This window comes from Aedes aegypti, chromosome 2 (assembly GCF_002204515.2).
Source record: "Aedes aegypti strain LVP_AGWG chromosome 2, AaegL5.0 Primary Assembly, whole genome shotgun sequence".
NCBI lineage: Eukaryota > Metazoa > Arthropoda > Insecta > Diptera > Culicidae > Aedes > Aedes aegypti.
Window position 1 is genome coordinate 318,132,654 of NC_035108.1, and position 18,850 is coordinate 318,151,503.

At 37.1% G+C, this 18,850-nt stretch overlaps 1 protein-coding gene across 1 annotated transcript in view; it reads right to left on the minus strand.

The window, feature by feature from the left end:
- LOC5568890 (proton-coupled amino acid transporter-like protein pathetic) overlaps nt 1–18,751 on the minus strand; it is a 130,701-nt gene extending 111,950 nt beyond the window's left edge. The window contains exon 1 of the mRNA XM_021845772.1: nt 18,338–18,751. Within this exon, the coding sequence (XP_021701464.1) occupies nt 18,338–18,415 (78 nt within the window). The 5' untranslated portion in view covers nt 18,416–18,751. The remainder of the gene's footprint in view (nt 1–18,337) is intronic.
- Between the last annotated feature and the right edge of the window lie 99 nt (nt 18,752–18,850).

The window sequence follows — 18,850 nt, forward strand, 5'->3', positions numbered from 1 at the left end:
TGAAGATTCAGGCTTCTGAATTCAGTTTCACTCAATAAGTGTTTACCAAGTAATTGAAATCGCATTTGCGAAAAAACTGGACAGTTACATATCAGGTGATACGAAGTTCCATAATCGGAGTCACAACTATCACACACAAATGAGTCAGCACGCTGAATATTTGCCATGTGATAGTTGAGTCGGCAGTGGCCTGTCAACGCTCTGACCAAGAGACTGCAATTCTGCTTTGACAGATTTGTTAAATACTTTGCCACCCTTGGAGATGGCTCAGTAATGTACAATTTTGTTTGACGACATGACTCCAAACTATTCCAATATTGCTTGTGCTGAGTTGCCGCCCAAGAGTTTATCTGAAGCTTCACCCAGCACTTCGAAATTGGAATAGCCGGCTCAGGGCCAATGAAGTCATGCGATGCTCCATCGCGAGCTAGCTCATCAGCCAATTCATTTCCAGCGATGGAAGAATGGCCTGGTACCCATACAAGGCTTACAGAGTTGACTGAATTCAGTTCCTCAATTTGAGTTCGACATGCGATAACAAGCTTCGACCTTGAGTTGGCCGAAGCGAGAGCTTTTATAGCAGCCTGACTATCTGAACAGAAGTATATGACTTTACCCATTACGCGCTGTTGAAGTGCTGATTGCACTCCACACATAAGAGCAAATATTTCCGCCTGAAAAATGGTGCAGTTTCTACCAAGTGAGTAAAACTGATTCAGCCTTAGCTCACGAGAATATACTCCTGCACCAGCTCTTCCTTCAAGAAGGGAGCCATCAGTGTAACATACTATATTGTTTGATATACTTCTTTCCAAATAGCCAGACGTCCACTCTTCCCATGAAGGGAATTGTGTGGTAAATGTCCTGTAAGGAAAGTTACAAGCAACTGTGAGATCACTTGGAGCAAGGACAATTTTGTCCCAATTCACCAAAAGTGGAAACAACGAAGTGTGTGTAGATCTACGATTCACTGGATTTTTCTCCAGTAGATCCAGTACCCATAAACGGTAAGAGCAAGAAAGTGCTTCTTGTTTAAGATATATGTGTAGTGGCGCAACGCCGAAAAGGGCCTCAAGCGCTGCTGTGGGAGTTGTAGAGAACGCACCAGACAACGCCATCAAGCACATCCTTTGGAGATGGCCCAATTTTGATTGGATTATTCTCACTTCGCCCTTTTGCCACCACACAAGACATCCATATGCCAATATTGGTCAAACAACTGTTGTGTAAATCCATTTGATATATTTGGGTTTAAGGCCCCAAGTTTTACCAAAGGTTCGCCGGCATTGACCGAAGGCCATGCAAGCTTTTTTGACTCTGAAATCAATGTGAGCTGTCCATAAAAGTTTGGAATCTAGAATGACTCCGACATACTTTACATCCGGGGAAGTGTGTATTGAATAAACATTCTAAAACTTCTTCATCGGAAGAAGTAAAGTCACCATTAGGTAAGCGAATTTCGTTCACTTGGAAATCTTTAGATTTTGCAAGGATTTTGTTCAGCCGACTGACTTCACTCAAACTGGAAACATTTGTAAAAAGGCTTTTCCAGCCAGATCGTTCAGCAGAACGAAGAGCCTTCTTGTAAGCCTTGCGAGCCGACTTGAACGGCGTCTGTTCCAACTCCTTCTACATTGTTTCCTGAGTCTAGTCAGATCGGAATTCCACCATGGGGTCCCTCTTGTAGTCTTTACAGACCGCAGAGGACATGCTTCTTCAAAAGCTTCCATAATGTAGGATGTTGTAGTATCAACGGCATCATCCAGATCACTTGGATTTTCAATGGACGGAGAATATCCATGAAATTTGGTCGCAACCAATTCAATATAGAGTTCCCAGTTTGTTGACCGAGGATTCCTAAAACGCAAAGTCTGCGCAGTTACATTTGAATGTTCAAAGAAGATGTAGCGATGATCAGATAATGATTCCTCATCGGATACATGCCAATTCGTCAACTCGTGACTGATTCTATTCGAGCAGAGCGTTATGTCTAACACTTCTTCTCTATTAGAAACCATGAAGGTTGGGCGATTGCCTATGTTAAGTAATCCAAGGTCTGTACTACTTAAGTATTCCATCAGACTGGAGCCTCTCAAATTGATATCACTGCGGAACACGTTTTTGTCTCCAGCACCAAAATACCGCTATTCACTGAATTAAGGGTTGCTGAATCCATTGCCGTTTTCAGAAATATCATATCACTTCTAGTTTTTGAGATATTGACTATTGAAAATGCAAAAAATGACTATTTCAGCCAACTGGCATGCAAGTTTGCCAGCTTGTAAGGTAATATATTGGCTTAATTTGCCACATAATTCAAACTTTATGTGTATATCAATACTTATCATCAAAGTTTGTATTACTTTCCATGCGGAAAAGTTATTTTTTGATGGTTTAGAGAATTGTTGTATTATGCCATATAGAAGAAACGAAGAATTTTGTATGGAGACTGTTGAAAAAATCGGTTTATTCGAAATTTAATCGCGCAATTTCAATCAAATTATGTCTGAAATGAAAGTTCAAGTTCTATTTTGCATGTTTGGTGGATTAGATTACAAAAAAATATGATAAATTGTACTTTAAATTTCATGTAAACATTAATAAAACCAGCGTTTTATACAACTTTGGCGACCTGTAGCTAAAAATTGTGACGTGCTGGAACATTTCTGAGAATGGCACCAAATTCAGCAACCCCAAATCTACTAGAGACACATAATTTGATTCTTAAGACAAGCAAAAATGTAATTTTTGTTGCGCTGTGTATCCGAGCTGCCCCAGATGATGTGATGAGCATTGGCATCACTGCCCACAATCAGCGGAAGGCCTTTTGTTACGCAGTGTACGACAACTCGTTTGAAGTCATCCGTTGGGGATGGTTCATCATGTGGTAAATATACCGAACAATAGACGTATTTACTGTTCGAGGTCACCAACAGAAACATCGATTGTGACAGCACATACATCTCTGGTAGTTAACTCAGAAATGAGTGTAGCAACGATTGCTTTATTAACGAGTTTGCCGAGTGGAGCGCGAGTTTGCCGTTTCAAGTTTGCTGAAAGTAGCAAAAACTGGGTCCACAAGGTTACCTAGATAGAAGTTCCCTCTACGAAAGTAGGGTTCTTGCACTTGCGCCACTTGGGCTGCACCATTTTGCATGAGTCTGCAAAGATTGATCGTTGCTGTTCTTTTATGCTGAAGATTGATCTGAGCTAACCTAACCGTAGCCACTACCCAAAATAGGCAGGATTGAGCTTTTTGCAATCTCAGTACGAAAAAGACCAACAACGAAAAAACCAGATCGGTATCTATTTAAAGTCGCCAAAGGCGAAAGAGCACAGAATACACTGTGTAAAACGCATAATGCGAATCCATATAGGTGATAATTTAAATTAAATGTCAACATATTCATAATCCCACCCTTATTAAGCCTCAGGATAGAGACTGAAGAAGGGCAGCCGATTATCTCGGAGAAACACAAGGTCACCTGCACCATTGCTCCGGGTAGCACAGGAAGGACTCAATACTGTGGAGGGCGCCCTGGTACCCCACAGGCTCCGTTTGCGGTTAGGTTTTATTTAGACCCCCCTATCCATTCATTCCAAATCATTAATAGAAAAGACAAATCATCAAATGAAATTGTTAAGCCACTAAAAAGACGTCTAAGGCAGTTGTGCATTATAAATTTGCATAGATATTTATCAAAATAGCTTATTAAAACGTGCCTCAAAATTGTGAACTTTCGAACAGCAAAAATTGAAACATTTCTTGTGAAATGTTTCCCATACAAAGTAGAGTGTCCGGAATTGGGTCCTAAAATTTTTAATGAAATCTTGTTTTTATTTAATAACACGAAAAAGCATGTTACTGTAACTACTTTAGCAATTTTTCCCGCTCAAATAATGGCTATATCATGTTTAAACTTTAATTTAAAAATTTGGTCCATAAATGAACCTTGACACTTTTGATCATGTTTGACGTTCGCTTAGTCGACAAAAACACCACAGGGGTTTTGGATCGACCACTGGGGTTGTTCCTATCTGACATTTCGTAAGGGACACGGAAAACAAAATACGCCCAAAATTTGAGTTTAAGCCAAAGGATGTGACAAAATCTAAAAAAATGTTTTTTTGGGCTTAAACCAACGGAAAACATTAGAAAATTGAGTAAACATGTGTTTTTGGCCTAAATTTAAGCGTTTGGCACTAAAATCGGGACAGGGCTTTAGGACCCTATTAAAAGCTGTCCGTAATATGAATCAAAACGGTACCGTTTGGATTCATATTACAGACACTCAAGGCCTCTTTGAAGTGTGAGCCATCTAAAAGCATATAAAGTAAATCAATGATTACGATTGCTCAGCGTTATCATGCTATCAGGACACTTACCTTTCGAATGGTAGGTGAAGATTTGAATTCCACAACATCAATAAATTTAAATAAATAGAAATGTGTACCCTCTTCATGATTCTTATTCCGGACACCACCTCACTTTTGCTTCTTATTTCGGACGCTTTGATTCAAATTCCGGACAGCTCGTGAAAAGCAAAGTTGGAAAAGTTAAATTGTTAAATAAACACCACCAGCCATTAGAAAAACGTCAAAATTAGTTGAGCATTGTAAATTTTCATGGATTGCTATGGAAAAATCATATTAAAACGAGTCTCCAAATTAGGAACTTTTGAACGGAAAATTTTGAAACATTTCAATTGAAACCTTTCCCATACAAAGTTGAGTGTCTGGAATTTGAAGCTGTCCGGAATTTGAATCAGAACGGTAGTCTAGTAACCCATACGGAGAGAAAATCGGGAGTGAAAATCACATCGAGATATCGAGATGTAGAACATCGAGAAGTGCAAAGTTGACTGTATTTATTAAACCGAATAATGAAGCCAGCGGTTTATTTTTTTCGTCATCTGAAAGCTTTATATCATTTTTTTGCGTAACACTACGAAAGATTATTTGTTTGTAATTAATATTGTTTGAGCCACTATAGGAACACATGTGCCTATAGTAGCACTATTTCTTATTTCTGTCCCCAGTGGCGCGTCTACATTCAAACTCATGGGTAGGACAAACGTTGGAAAATATTTTGTGTACAGTGAAACTAAGAAATATTTTAACTCTATGGAATCCTAGGCAGGAAAATGAAAATTACTATTTTAAGGCGCTCAAACATAAAGGGTGTCAGTCGTTCCAAGTAGACTAGGAAAGCTTTTCGTCTTTACAGGACTGGTAACGACTGAATACCTTAACAATAGGAAGAAGTTTGTCGAGACCAAAAAGAGACACAAAATAAACCAAAGCGAGGCCGAAAAGGAAACCAAACAGGAACCAAGAAAACAAAACGAAACCTAACAGAAACCAGGAGATAAGAGTTTGATTCTTAATACCATCAGAGCAAATATTAATCTAAGATCTAACACAATTGTTGAGAACTCCTCGTGACAATACGACAAGTATTAGTGCTCGTATTACTGTATGTGTTTTTTCATGATCTTCTTTGAAAATTTTATCAGAAACGATTTCAGGTGTGTCTAGATAGTACTCCGGAAATTTCTAAAATAGCAAATTAAGTGATAATTTTCCAAGGAATTTACTTATTTTGTTTAGGATACAAATTCTTCCAAAGATTTTTTCAGGAATCATTAGAATTCCTCCAAACAATCTTTGAGTTTTTTTTCCAAGAAAATCCTAATCCCTCCAAGATTTTATCCAGTGATTCATCATCGATTTTTCTGGGAAATGCTTGAAGATTCTAGATCAAATATCTTCTTGAATTCAATCAATAACTTTTCCAGAAATTCCTCTAGGAATTTCTAGGGATTTCCTGTGAAATTTTCTTTCAGGATTTGTATAAGATTTTCAGAGAGAGATTTCTCTGAAGCAATTACTTCCAGCAATTGCTCCAGACATTCTTGATTTCTACATAATTTTCTCCACTTATTCTATGAGATTTTCTCAAGTAAATCTTTTTTCTTTATTTTTTCAGGAATTCTTCTAGGAATATTCGAGAGAAATGTAAAGAATATTTTTTCTGAAAAATAAATCCATTAAGGATTTCTAAAGAAAATCCGAAAGTAGCCTCTAATAAATACTATGTATGTTTTGAAGTTATCCTTACTAAACAAGGATCTCTGAAAAAACAAGAGATTTCATAGCTAAATTGCTGAGACAACTGAAAAAAAATCGAATCTCGGGATAGTATTCCGCAGGATTTTCTAAAGGAATTTCTCGAAAAATGTTTGCAGAAATGATCGGAGGAATTATTGGAAAAATTGCTGTATTATTAATTGAGGTAATAACTCAAATAAAATTTTGAATATCACATTTAAATTACTTGAGAAAGGTTTAGAAAAACTGCAACAGTAATACTTGGATAAATGCTAGAGAAATTCCCAGAGGTGTTCAAAGATCCCCTCAAGGAATTTTGTATATCTAGGATGAAACGTGAATGATGAACTGATGGAGAAATTCTTGCAGGGCTTTTTAAAAAAATCCTTAGCAATTTTTTCAAAAACTGTGTACAAAATTTGTGGATTTCCTCGGTGGAAAGACTTCTAAGAATTTTTTCTATTTCCATTTCTATTCCTATCCCTATTCCTATTTCTACTCTTATTCCTATTCCTATTTCTATTCCAATTCCTATTCCTAAACCGGTAGCCCACTTAGTGAAAGACTTTCACTAATCGGGCTGAATTTTCAGCTGTCAAAAACTTGAAGACAATAGAAATTCAGGGATACCAACATTGGTAAATCGAGCTCTATGTCAAAAAGTAACGTTTATCTTCGTTTTAAAAGGGGTAATGCCCACCTAATTAAAATGAAGCCTTCCTAAAGATAGTGCAACGAGCGAAATTCGACTGTATTAATATTTGCAGCTTATCATCAGTGATATGACACAAATAATAAAATGGCCAAGCCCACTGTGCAGACTAATGGAGTTGAAGATAATTAAAAAAAATCGTGAATAACATGATTGACAAGATTTTTTGAATTTGGTGGCAGAAGAAACGGAGACAATCGTTCCAACCGTTTAATTTAAATAAGCACACTCCAATGGGTCTGAATGCCTTTTCTCTTAGGATTGGATACAGGTATTCCTCTTTTGTATCCAGACTCTAAAGCCTAGGCTTAAGCGCCATTACTCGCGTTCTGTTTGTTGGTGAATAGATTCTTTGAAAAACTGGAAGAAATTCTAAGACAATTAGTAGAGAAATCTCTATAAGAAATTTTAGAGCGATACTTTTAGGAGACCCTTACAATGTTTTAATTAAAATCATTCTGATAATTCCTGAAGCTTTTCCTCGTGGAATCTAATCCAAATTCTTGAAGAGCCTGTTAAACCTGTTGAAGCCTTTTAATGTTTCTCTGGATCCTGTACAATTTTACACCAGGACGTAAAACAAACAGAATAAGAATAAAAGAGACATTTGAGGCCATTTTGGTTAAAATAGAGACTTAAGATACACTACCCACCATAAGTATGGAATCGCATCACCTAGTATTGCAAAATCCCAGTTGAATATTGCAGCCCCACCCAAAAAGATGAGCATCACCTAATAACAATAATGTTTATGATGCAATATCTTGGAATTCTTACTTTCTACAATGTTGTGGTCTTCAGCGAAGTTGTTCAGAAGCCTTATGGCGTTCATAAGATGAAATTTTGAATGCACGAATTTGCCGCTACGTGGTGCCAACGTGTATGTAATTTGGTCATATTCAAGTAGACTCTAGCTCATGATCATGGCCACCTAGGAAGCTCATGTATTCAGCAAAGATGTTCAGAAGTTTGAAAGCAATTTGATGCAACACTGTTTGTTAACAATTTTGTTGCTACGTGGCACTAGTGTGCATGTACATTTGGTCATACTCCAGTAGACTCTAGCTTATAATCCTGGCCATCTAAAAAGTTCGTGTCTTCAGCAAAGATGATTAGAAACTGGAAAGCAATTTAAGACAGCACTGTTTTATTCGCAACCAGAAAAAAACCTCATATTTTTTGCACTATCACTCGAATCGTTTGAAGATCTGTGTTGAACATTTTGAGTTCAATGTTTACTTCTCAGAAAAACGACAAAATTGCCCCATAGTACATGCACACTAGCGCTACGCAGCGGCAAAATTTCTAAATAAACAGTGCTGCCTCAAATTGCATTCCAACTTTCGAACAACTGTGCTGAAGACGCGAACTTTCTAGGTGATCGGAATCATGAGCTAGAGCCTTCTAAAGACACTAAAAGACACTACACGTTAATGCTTCCAGTGGACGATTTGCCCTTTGATGGAAGCACCACACTAGACAACGGACTAGCGTGCAACGCCCAGTGGCACAGTCGAAAACCTCCCTGACGAGAAGTTTGCCGGCTGAAGTGGGAATCGAACCCGCACCTCTTGACTCGATGCGGCTAAATGCTTGGTAACACTAATTACACGGCCACGAAGCCCACATGCAGAACCCAGAACTTGACCAATTTACATGCACACTAGTGTCACATAGCAGCAAAATTGCCAACTAAATAGTGCTTTCTTGAATTGCTTTCAAGCTTCTGAACAACTTTGCAGAGGACATGAACTATCTAGGTGACCATGATCATGAGCTAGAGTCTACTGGAATATGACTTAACTGCATACGCACTTGCGCCACGTAGAGGCAAAATTAATAACCAAACAGTGCTGTCTCAAATTGCTTTCAAGCTTCTGAACAACTTTGCCGAAGACACGAACTTTCTAGGTGGTCGGGATCATGAGCTAGAGCCTACTAGAATATGGCTAAATTACATTCACGCTAGCGTCACGCAGCGGCAAAATTGCGCATTCAAAATTTTATCTAATGAAAGCCATAAGGCTGCTGAACAAGTTTGCTGCAGACGAGAACTTACTAGGTGGTCGTTACCATGAGCTAGAGCCTGCTAGAATAAGACCAAATGACATGCACACTAGGGCCACTTTGCGGCAAAATTGCTAACTAAACCGTGCTGCCTCAAATTTCTTTCAGGCTTCTGAACAACTTTGCCGAAAACACGATCTTTCTAGATGACCATGATCATGAGTTAGAGTCTTCTGGAATATGGCCAAATAACATGCACACTAGCGCCACGTAACGGCAAAATTGCGCGTTCAAAATTTGGTTAATAAGTGCCATACGACTGCTGAACAACTTTTTTGAGGACCGCAACTTTGAAGAAAGTGAGGATACCGAGATACTGCATCATAAATAGTATTGTTTTCAGGTGATACCAAACTTTGCGAGGTGCTGCACTATTCAACGGGGCTGTTGCAATATTAGGTGATACGATTCAATACTTATGGTGGGTAGTGTACTTTCTACTAAATCGGAGACTTTTCAAAGAAATGCATTAAAATAGAAACTAAGTATCTTAAAAGACACCTATAATAACTTCCACAATTCTCCAAAAAAATCGTTCAGATCGTACAAGGTTGGAAATAGATGTATTTAAGAAACTGTTCATTAATTCATTCATAAATGCCATAGAGGATTGCTCCATTTGTTTTCTAACAGTTAATGAAGTTTCTTGTAACAATTCTTACAGTTAGTTTCCTATGATTTTCTTTATAAATATCCTCAATCATTTGGGAGTCATGCACAAACCATGCCATGCTTCGCTAGGCATAAGAAAACCATGAAAACCCTTCTCGTGTCTTCCAATCTGCATAAGAATAAATGCGATGTTGATCGACTTTATAGGTATATTGAACAAATGGAAAATAGTTTAATATATTTAGCAAGCTTTCTGCTGGTCCTGTTTTTGTTGAATCGTGGGCTGGACAATCCTTTGACTGTCCTACCCAGGTGATTTTGTGCATAGTACATGTCATACCTGTCGTACCCACTTCCATATATTACCACTAGCTTCACGGCGTGGGCAAAACACGAATAAAAACCGTAGTTTTACAAATCTTCTATATATTTTATATGACGAAAATATCTGATTACTTCTATAAAAGAGCTTGAATTTTAATCAGAACTTCAGATTTTATTATGAAATTACTTAGCATATCTTTGATGCAGTTTTCAAAAACATTTCTAGGAAAATATTTCAAATAATATTGTTTGAATAAATTTTAAGGAAATACCGTTTTGATTCATATTACGGACACTTAAGGCTGCAATGAAGTATAACCCATCAGGAAGCATATAAAATAAATCAATCTGTACGATTCCTCAGCGCTATCGAGCCTTCAAAACACTTAACTTTCGACTGGTGGGTGAAGATTACGTTTCTGATACCGTAATCCGGGGTAACAGCACGCTTTATAGTAAATTTGTGAATTATGCTATTTTGAACATATTTATGAAAGTTTTGACAACGGAATCGTTTTTGGCGATGTCATTTTTAGTAGCAACCGCTTTTCTCTTGCTCATATCGTTTTCAGAACTCATGTGAGACATGATTGTTTGATGGTGTTATGTATAATCATGAAAATCATTGTTTCCAAAAGTTGACAAATTTATGCATGAACACAACTTAATTTTCGCAAAAATATTATTGCTTATTAGCTCATTAATAGAAGAAAGAGAATCACCATTGATGCATTGAAAATATTTCATCAATAAATGGTGATTCGAGCTTTTTACGAAGAGGGTCATTGCGATCAATTTTACCCCGCTGATCAATGTTACCCCGGATTACGGTACATGAATAATTTTAAATAAATAGAAATGTGTGGACTTTTCATGATTCTTATTCCGGATGCTTCCTTATTTTTGCCCCATATTCCGGACACTTTGATTCTTATTCCGGACAGCTCATGAATTATAATAAGACAACTCAAATCTTTATTTGAAATTGGCAAACAACTAAAGAGGCGTTTAAGGCAGTTGAGTATTACATATTTCCATAGATATCTATAGAAAATTTTGATTAAAATGAGCTTCAAAAGTGTGAACTTTTGAACGGCAAAAATTGAAACATTTCATGCGAAATGTTTCCCATACAAAGTAGAGTGTCCGGAATAAGAAGCTGTCCGTAATATGAATCAAAACGGTATATGTAACTCTTACATATTGCGCGGAGACAATCAGCCTCGGTGCTCAACGCATCGCCATACTACAGGCTAAACAAACTATCGAAAATCAGGTTTTTGTAAATTAGGGCATTTGCAGAAAAGCTCACAAGACGGATAAAAGCAAAGCATGATGGTGTTACTATTTCAGGCCAGCACTCAAGTTCGTTTGAATCTCGCTAAGGATCACCACAGAGGGATGGGCTCTCGTGCCTGTTGTTCAATATTGCGCTAAATTGTATCATGCGGAGAGAAGTGTTCAAAAGCTGAGGAAGGCTCTTCAACAGATCCAGTCCATTTGTTTGCTTCACAGATGATGTGGAGATTGTCGGCCGAATATTTGAAAAGGTAGCAGACATGCATAGTCGTCTAAAACGCAAGACAATAAAAGTCGGCGAATGCGTTCAAAACAAAGGCTAGTAGGCGGAGCCTAGCGTGACAGGGTTCACCAAGGATATAGTTTAAGGTGGTCAATGAGTTCCTTTACCTTGGATTATTGATGATGGCAGATGTTCATGTTAGTTGTGGAATAGGCGCATCGTCAGTGAAGGTCGGTTCTCAACTATGGGCCCTAGAAGACTACGACCTATAGTTCCCCTATGGGGCTTACCAGAAGGATATTTCAGAGAGGAGGACATTTTGATTTACTGCTATTAAAAAAGAAGGACTTTTGAAACATGTCATACTAGAACAAAACATTTGTTTTAATATAAATCAAAAACAAATATTTTTCAAAATACTGAAATTTAAATCATCTATTAAGGGAATTGTATAGATCCTTTAGGAAAAAAAATCGATCAATAAATGTACCGTGCGAAAAGTCGCTGTTGACTGTACAAGAAAGTTCCGAGGCCAAAAAAGTATCGTTTTGAGGACTTATCAAAACTTATCTTTAAAGACAACCAATAAAAGTGATCAATATACGATTCTAAAGTCTTATAAATTTACATAAAAATTGAAAAAATACAAAAGTGTAGAAAAAAACAGTGATGGAAACTCATTATATTGAACATTAGGTTTAAAGTCAAAGTCATCCTCACCCGAGATATTCTAACAAAAAATTGTATGCATAACACTGTTCGACAAAAAAAGTCGATATGAATGCACAGAGACCGGACACCCCGGGCTTGAAAGTATAAAAATAAACAAAAATAATGGCGTTTTCAGAATGTTCGTGTCTGCCCCAGGTCATTTTTAAAATATACTTGAACTTTATGCATTTTTTATTCAAAAATCTAATCTAATCAATAAACCGACACAGTGTTTTATATTCAGGACAGGGGAATTCATGTGCCATATAATGTTTTCAACTTTAAATACAATATGAAGAGTTGTAATAAGATTTGCAGGGAGCCCTCCCCCCCTTTTTTGTACCCTCCCCATTTTTAAAGTATCGCAAATGATGGAATATTTGATATACAGGGCGTTGTCAAAATAACTGGGACAGGCAAAAATTGGGCCAACTTTGGAATGCTGTAACTTTGACAAAAATTGACCGATTTCAATTCTTTAAGAAGTAATGGACGGGTCAACTAATCTAGTTTTGAGGTGCATCTACGGAGATGAACTATGACCACCGGATACCGGTGATAATCCGGATTTCCGGAAGCATGTCTTATGCAGTAAAATTATGACGTGTTTTTAGCAAAGGTCTCGGCTAAAAAATCAAAAAAAATCAACATGAAGATAGAAGATCTTATTCTGAAGCGATTGGTGCGCCAAGTATTAATATTGGTCCAGAAACAACCAATATTTGGCCATTTCCCCGGAATCGGTGCCGGTAGTGGATCCGAATTGGGATCAAACAATTTATTCACTCAAAATATGTCGCGCAATATTGTTTTCTCCCTAGCTTATCATAAAATACCCTATTATAAGTTGAAAATGAGTCTTGTACAGATTTGGCCACTCATGGCGCCACCCAGTGCCCCGGGGGAACCTTGCATAGGGGACATTTCGATTTTGACACCAAAGCATATCATGCGACGGCTCATTCTTCATGTCTTGTCGTAAATAGGGCAACTGTAGACTCAAAATGGATAGTTGACTACAGTGACTACTTCCGGGACCACCGGATGTCCCCGAGGGAACCTATAATTAGGGACAATTGAAATTGAACTCCAATACATATCGTGCGACAGTTCATTTTTCATGTCTCGTGCTAAATAGGGCTATTGTAGACCTAAAATGGATAATTGACTACAGTGGCCAATTTTGGGACTACCGGAATTTCCCGGAGGAACTTGTCATTGGGGACATTTCTGTTTTTACACCAAAACATATCATGCGACGGCTCTTTCTTCATGCCTTGTCGTAAATAAAATAATTGTAGACTCAAAATGGGAATTTAATTGAATTGGCCACTTTTGGGACTACCGGGTGTCCCCTAGGGAACCTATGATTAGGGACAATTGGAATTGAGCTCCAATACTCATCGTGCAACGGCTCATTCTTCATGTTTAGTCATGAATAGGTCAACTTTAGACCGAAAATGGATATTTAACTAGAATGGCCACTTTGGGGACCTCCTATAGTTCCCTAAGGAACCTATCACTTTTGGGACCACCGGAATTTCCCGGAGGAATCTGTCATTGAAGACATCACAGCCTCCCTCAGGGATATCCGGTGGTCACAAAAGTGGCCACTGTAGTCAAATATCCACTTAAGGTCTACAATAGCCCTATTTAGCCTGAGACATGAAAAATGAACTGTCGCACGATATGTATTGGAGTTCAATATCAATTGTCCCTAATTACAGGTTCCCTCTGGAACATCCGGTGGTCCCGGAAGTAGTCACTGTAGTCAACTATCCATTTCGAAATCGAAATGTCCCCTATGCAAGGTTCCCCCGGGGCACTGGGTGGCGCCATGAGTGGCCAAAGCTATACAAGACTCATTTTCAACTTATAATAGGGTATTTTATGATAAGCTAGGGAGAAAACAATATTGCGCGACATATTTTGAGTGATTAAATTGTTTGATCCCGATTCGGATCCACTACCGGCACCGATTCCGAGAAGATGGCCATATATTGGTTGTTTCTGGACCAATATTAATACTTGGCGCACCAATCGCTTCAGAATTAGATCTTCTATCTTCATGTGTAGTAAAATTTTGATTTTTTAGCCGTGACCTTTGCTAAAAACACGACATAATTTTACTGCATAAGACATGCTTCCGGAACTCCGGATTATCACCGGTATCCGGTGGTCATAGTTCATCTCCGTGGATGCATCTCAAAATTAGATTAGTTGACCCGTCCATTACTTCTTAAAGAATTGAAATCGGTCAATTTTTGTCAAAGTTACAGCATTCCAAAGTTGGCCCAATTTTTGCCTGTCCCAGTTATTTTGACAACGCCCTGTATATCAAATATTCCATCATTTGCGATACTTTAAAAATGGGGAGGGTACAAAAAAAGGGGGGAGGGCTCCCTGCAAATCTTATTACAACTCTTCATATTGTATTTAAAGTTGAAAACATTATATGGCACATGAATTCCCCTGTCCTGAATATAAAACACTGTGTCGGTTTATTGATTAGATTAGATTTTTAAATAAAAAATGCAAAAAGTTCAAGTATATTTTAAAAATGACCTGGGGCAGACACGAACATTCTGAAAACGCCATTATTTTTGTTTATTTTTATACTTTCAAGCCCGGGGTGTCCGGTCTCTGTGCATTCATATCGACTATTTTGTCGAACTGTGTAATTATATGTTCGATTAGGGGGAGATCCCCCAGTACCGGACAGCACCCAATACCGGACAAAGTTGAAAAATTGAGAAATCATGGTTCAATCAAGATGGTGTATTAGAAGAAAAGAAAGCTATAATGGAGGCTAATGTTTGCGTAGAATAACATATTCTTGAAATATGTATGCCTTTTTTAAAAAGTAGATAAGTTTGAAAATCTTAAAAAAATTGAGGTATCGCCTTAACTTTGAGCCTATTCAGTAATTATTTTGAATATGAAAAAATACTATGGATCACGCAAGCATGATCGAACATAATCCTAATTTGATAATATGAATGTATTTTGTACCATAAATGAACAAAATATGGACAAATTACAATTTTTGATAAGCACCTTCTGTCCCTCAGTTTCGGACAGCTTGATTTGCTATATGATATCTTTGTAATTATTGCACCAGTGTTTCTAAATACATTCATTTTTCATGGTTTTCGTCGATCATGGCATCAAACAAGCAAAAAAATTAAGAAGAATGAACAAAATGTGCTATTTTACATCATATATGCAAGAAGTTTTTGATGGACATCTTGCAAATTAAAAAAAAACTCAAATTGTTCTTGTAAATGTTGCAAATGCATTGAATTGGCAATTATATAATATTCCTATAGTCAAAACATTCAATGATGCTCAAATTTACACAATTCGAGGCATTTCCAAATCGTGCCCGGTATTGGATGCCAATTGCAAGATCGATCATTTTGGTACTAAAATACATTATCAAAATCCAATGTCAAAATTCATATTTATATTTTCGAATTTATTTTTGTACACTATAAAAATGATAATATTTATCATAAATGGGTAACACGAGCACATAAAAGCAATATTTTTCGAATTATGAATTTAGTGGCTTAAGTGTCCGGTACTGGGGGATCTCCCCCTACTTTTGAAAAGAAGGACATTTCTAGGATTAGGATTTAAAAAGGGCATGTCCTCCTAAAGAATACCATCTTGTAGGACTATCTGTATACAGTTCTATACGAACATGGAACGTGTACAATGCTAGAGAAGAATTTGTTTTCGATCACAGGGTTATAATGACGTTGTTTAACGGATTGAAGGATAACGGTGTACTACATCTGAACCAGCAAATGATAAAAAATAGGTTTAGAAAGGTTTCAACATATTTAAAAAGTTTTGAGATCTTTCCACCTAGAAGTGAGATAGGAAAATTATTTTTTCAAAAGTACCAGATAGACATATGGTGATTTCGACATAGTTATAGAGGAGGCAATTAAAAACAACTTTACCGAATACATAATTTTTCTTTCTCTAATACTTTTTTAAATATATGTTTGTAAATAACTCTTAAGATCATATATTTCATTATTTTCCAAGATATTCATTCTCTTTTTGTGTTTTCTACAAGTGGTTTGAAATGCAAAAACCCGTGCCCTTGCTGAATATCATCACGCTTTATTTTGGAATAACAAAGTTATTTATAAATTCCTTTTTCAAGTAGTTTAGGTCCGCAAACCTGCTTTCGGTGCATAATGGCACAGGCAAAACTTACAGATTATGAAACAACCTTATCTTCTTCTTCGACAGGGGATCAACACTTTTGTTTATATTTTTTTCAGTGGTAGCACCCAATACCAGACATCGATCAAAAATGAAGTAATTATGGTCCAATCATGATGGTGTTATAAAATAATAGGAAGTTATTTGAAAGGACAACACGTTTCAAATATGTATGCACTTTTGAATAACTGCTTTATATAACTGCTCGGTATTTACCCAAGGTATCTAAAAACTAGTGTAAAATTATCAAAACTTAACAGAAGTTTGAAATTTTATTACTGTAATGAACATACAGGTGCAAATATGTATGTTAAATTTTTGTCAATTTGTATGTTGAAATTCGAACTGAATGTCTACATTTTTTTCAAAAACAGATTTAAAATATGCGAATTGGATAATATTCATGACACTATTTTGAAAGCTGAGCTCATATTTAACTACAACATGCGTCATATTAGATTTCTTGTCATTGAAAAGTTTCAGAAAATTAAGCTCACAAAAGCTCTCTATGTCAAGGTGAATCATGGAAGTGCTCAAGTTGTTATTAACCTAAACGACTTATGGACAAAAGGTTGAAAGACAAAACCTCGAAAGGACAAAAGGTCAAAAGACAAAAGATCGAAAGGACAAAAGGTCGGAAATGATTTGCTTGGTGGGATTTTTTTCCTTTTTTGAGAAAAGGTTTTCGACCTTTTGTCCTTTATTTCTTGGTCTTCGACCTTTTGTCTTTTTGACCTTTTGTCTTTCGACCTTTTGTCATAAATTCAACCTAAACCTATTGAGTAGAGTTTGGTTGTCATATGATAATTATATAAATATTTATTATTCAGTAAAAATATAAAAAAAAAACTTATAGAATCACTTATAGAAAAACTTATTGGTTTCTTCCATGATTCACTGGCATCAGGGGTCAGTAAATTTAAAAAAGCTTTCCAGCTCTATAATAAGTTCCATGAATACGATCCGTCTCATACTTCGTTTTTTCTAAACGTAGATATTGTATAAGTTTAAACAACAAGTCTTTCTTCTACTAGACGGCTTCTATGTTATTTTTGAAATGCTTCCATGACAATTACGATGTAGATATTTAAGAATTTTATTCTATCCTTGACTCATGTATATTCATGTATATCCCACGGTGGCGATGACGATATCGATGATTGGGGCACTTCTCCGAACGGAGAGCTCCTCACTGTTGTTAAATTCACACACCATTACATTCTGAATTTTAACTATAGTAAGGTTGCAATTAAGACTATTGATTTAAATTCAAATACAACCCCCACTGATTTTTTAAAGTATTTCATTTTGAAATCTGAAACTCTGAAAAAGCTTCCAAACCATATGATAGATCTCCATCTTAAAACCACAACGTAATTGAATACTCACAATCACAGCACCTATCACCTATCATCTGCAAAAAGCTACCACACTGTTGTTAGAGTCTGACCCAGAATTGATTGAAGTTGTGTCCATAGTACTCCTACGTCAACCCCGCGGTAATGTAACAGACATTACCCACCCCATTTTTTCACCAAAATTTTGCAAGTGCTCTTCAAAAGAGTATGTATAGAACAAATTGTAAAATATTTAAGTTAGGACCCCGACAAGGACCACATGAAGTGTTTTATATCAACGAGAAAATAACTATTCAGCGTGATAAAATTTAATGACGGCGAAGAACACTTCTACTACGAACTTGGTCCCATTCACTTTCATTCAATAATCATAGAATCAAAAGCTATTCAGCAAGATCAAGCTGAGGGTCGTGGGTTCGAATCCCACCAGTCGAGGATCTTTTCGGGTTGGAAATTTTCTCGACTTCCCAGGGCATAGAGTATTATCGTACCTGCCACACGATATACGCATGCAAAAATGGTCATTGGCATAGTAAGCTCTCAGTTAATAACTGTGGAAGTGCTCATAAGAACACTAAGCTGAGAAGCAGGCTTTGTCCCAGTTGGGACGTAATGCCAGAAAGAAGAAGAAGAAGAATCAAACCATCCAGTAATTAAATTGATTTTTTCCTTTCTTACCTGTGGATCTTTCCCGGCAGCCACCGTCGTCTGTTTCGGCTGATGGCATGATTCAACGTTTTTCGTCTCTTTCGACATGATTCCCAATAACTCCGTTCTAAAATTCTACTCCACTCTTGTTTTTTTTTATTCAATCGAGAAACGCATCAATGATTCCTCACTATTACTTCCGTTTGATGATATTGACGATGGTCAATGTCAAGGTCCAATCTACGATTTTTGCTTCGCTAAGATCTGCTTTAACAATTTTACCCCGTCGACCTTGGGTCAGTACCCTACTTCTGGCGCGAAACTTGCGACTCGACTTGCACGCAGGACGACTCGGACTGTAACTGAATTGCTTTACAAAGTTCTACTACACCACAGTGATTACAACAGTTCTGCAGTATGTTGTCTAGATCACGTACAAATTGAGACTGGTAATGCGCAAACTATTCAATTGACAATGTGTAGCCGTTCTGATCCGTGGTTGGTTGACTTTGAGCGAAACCGATCCGACCTATAGATTAGGCC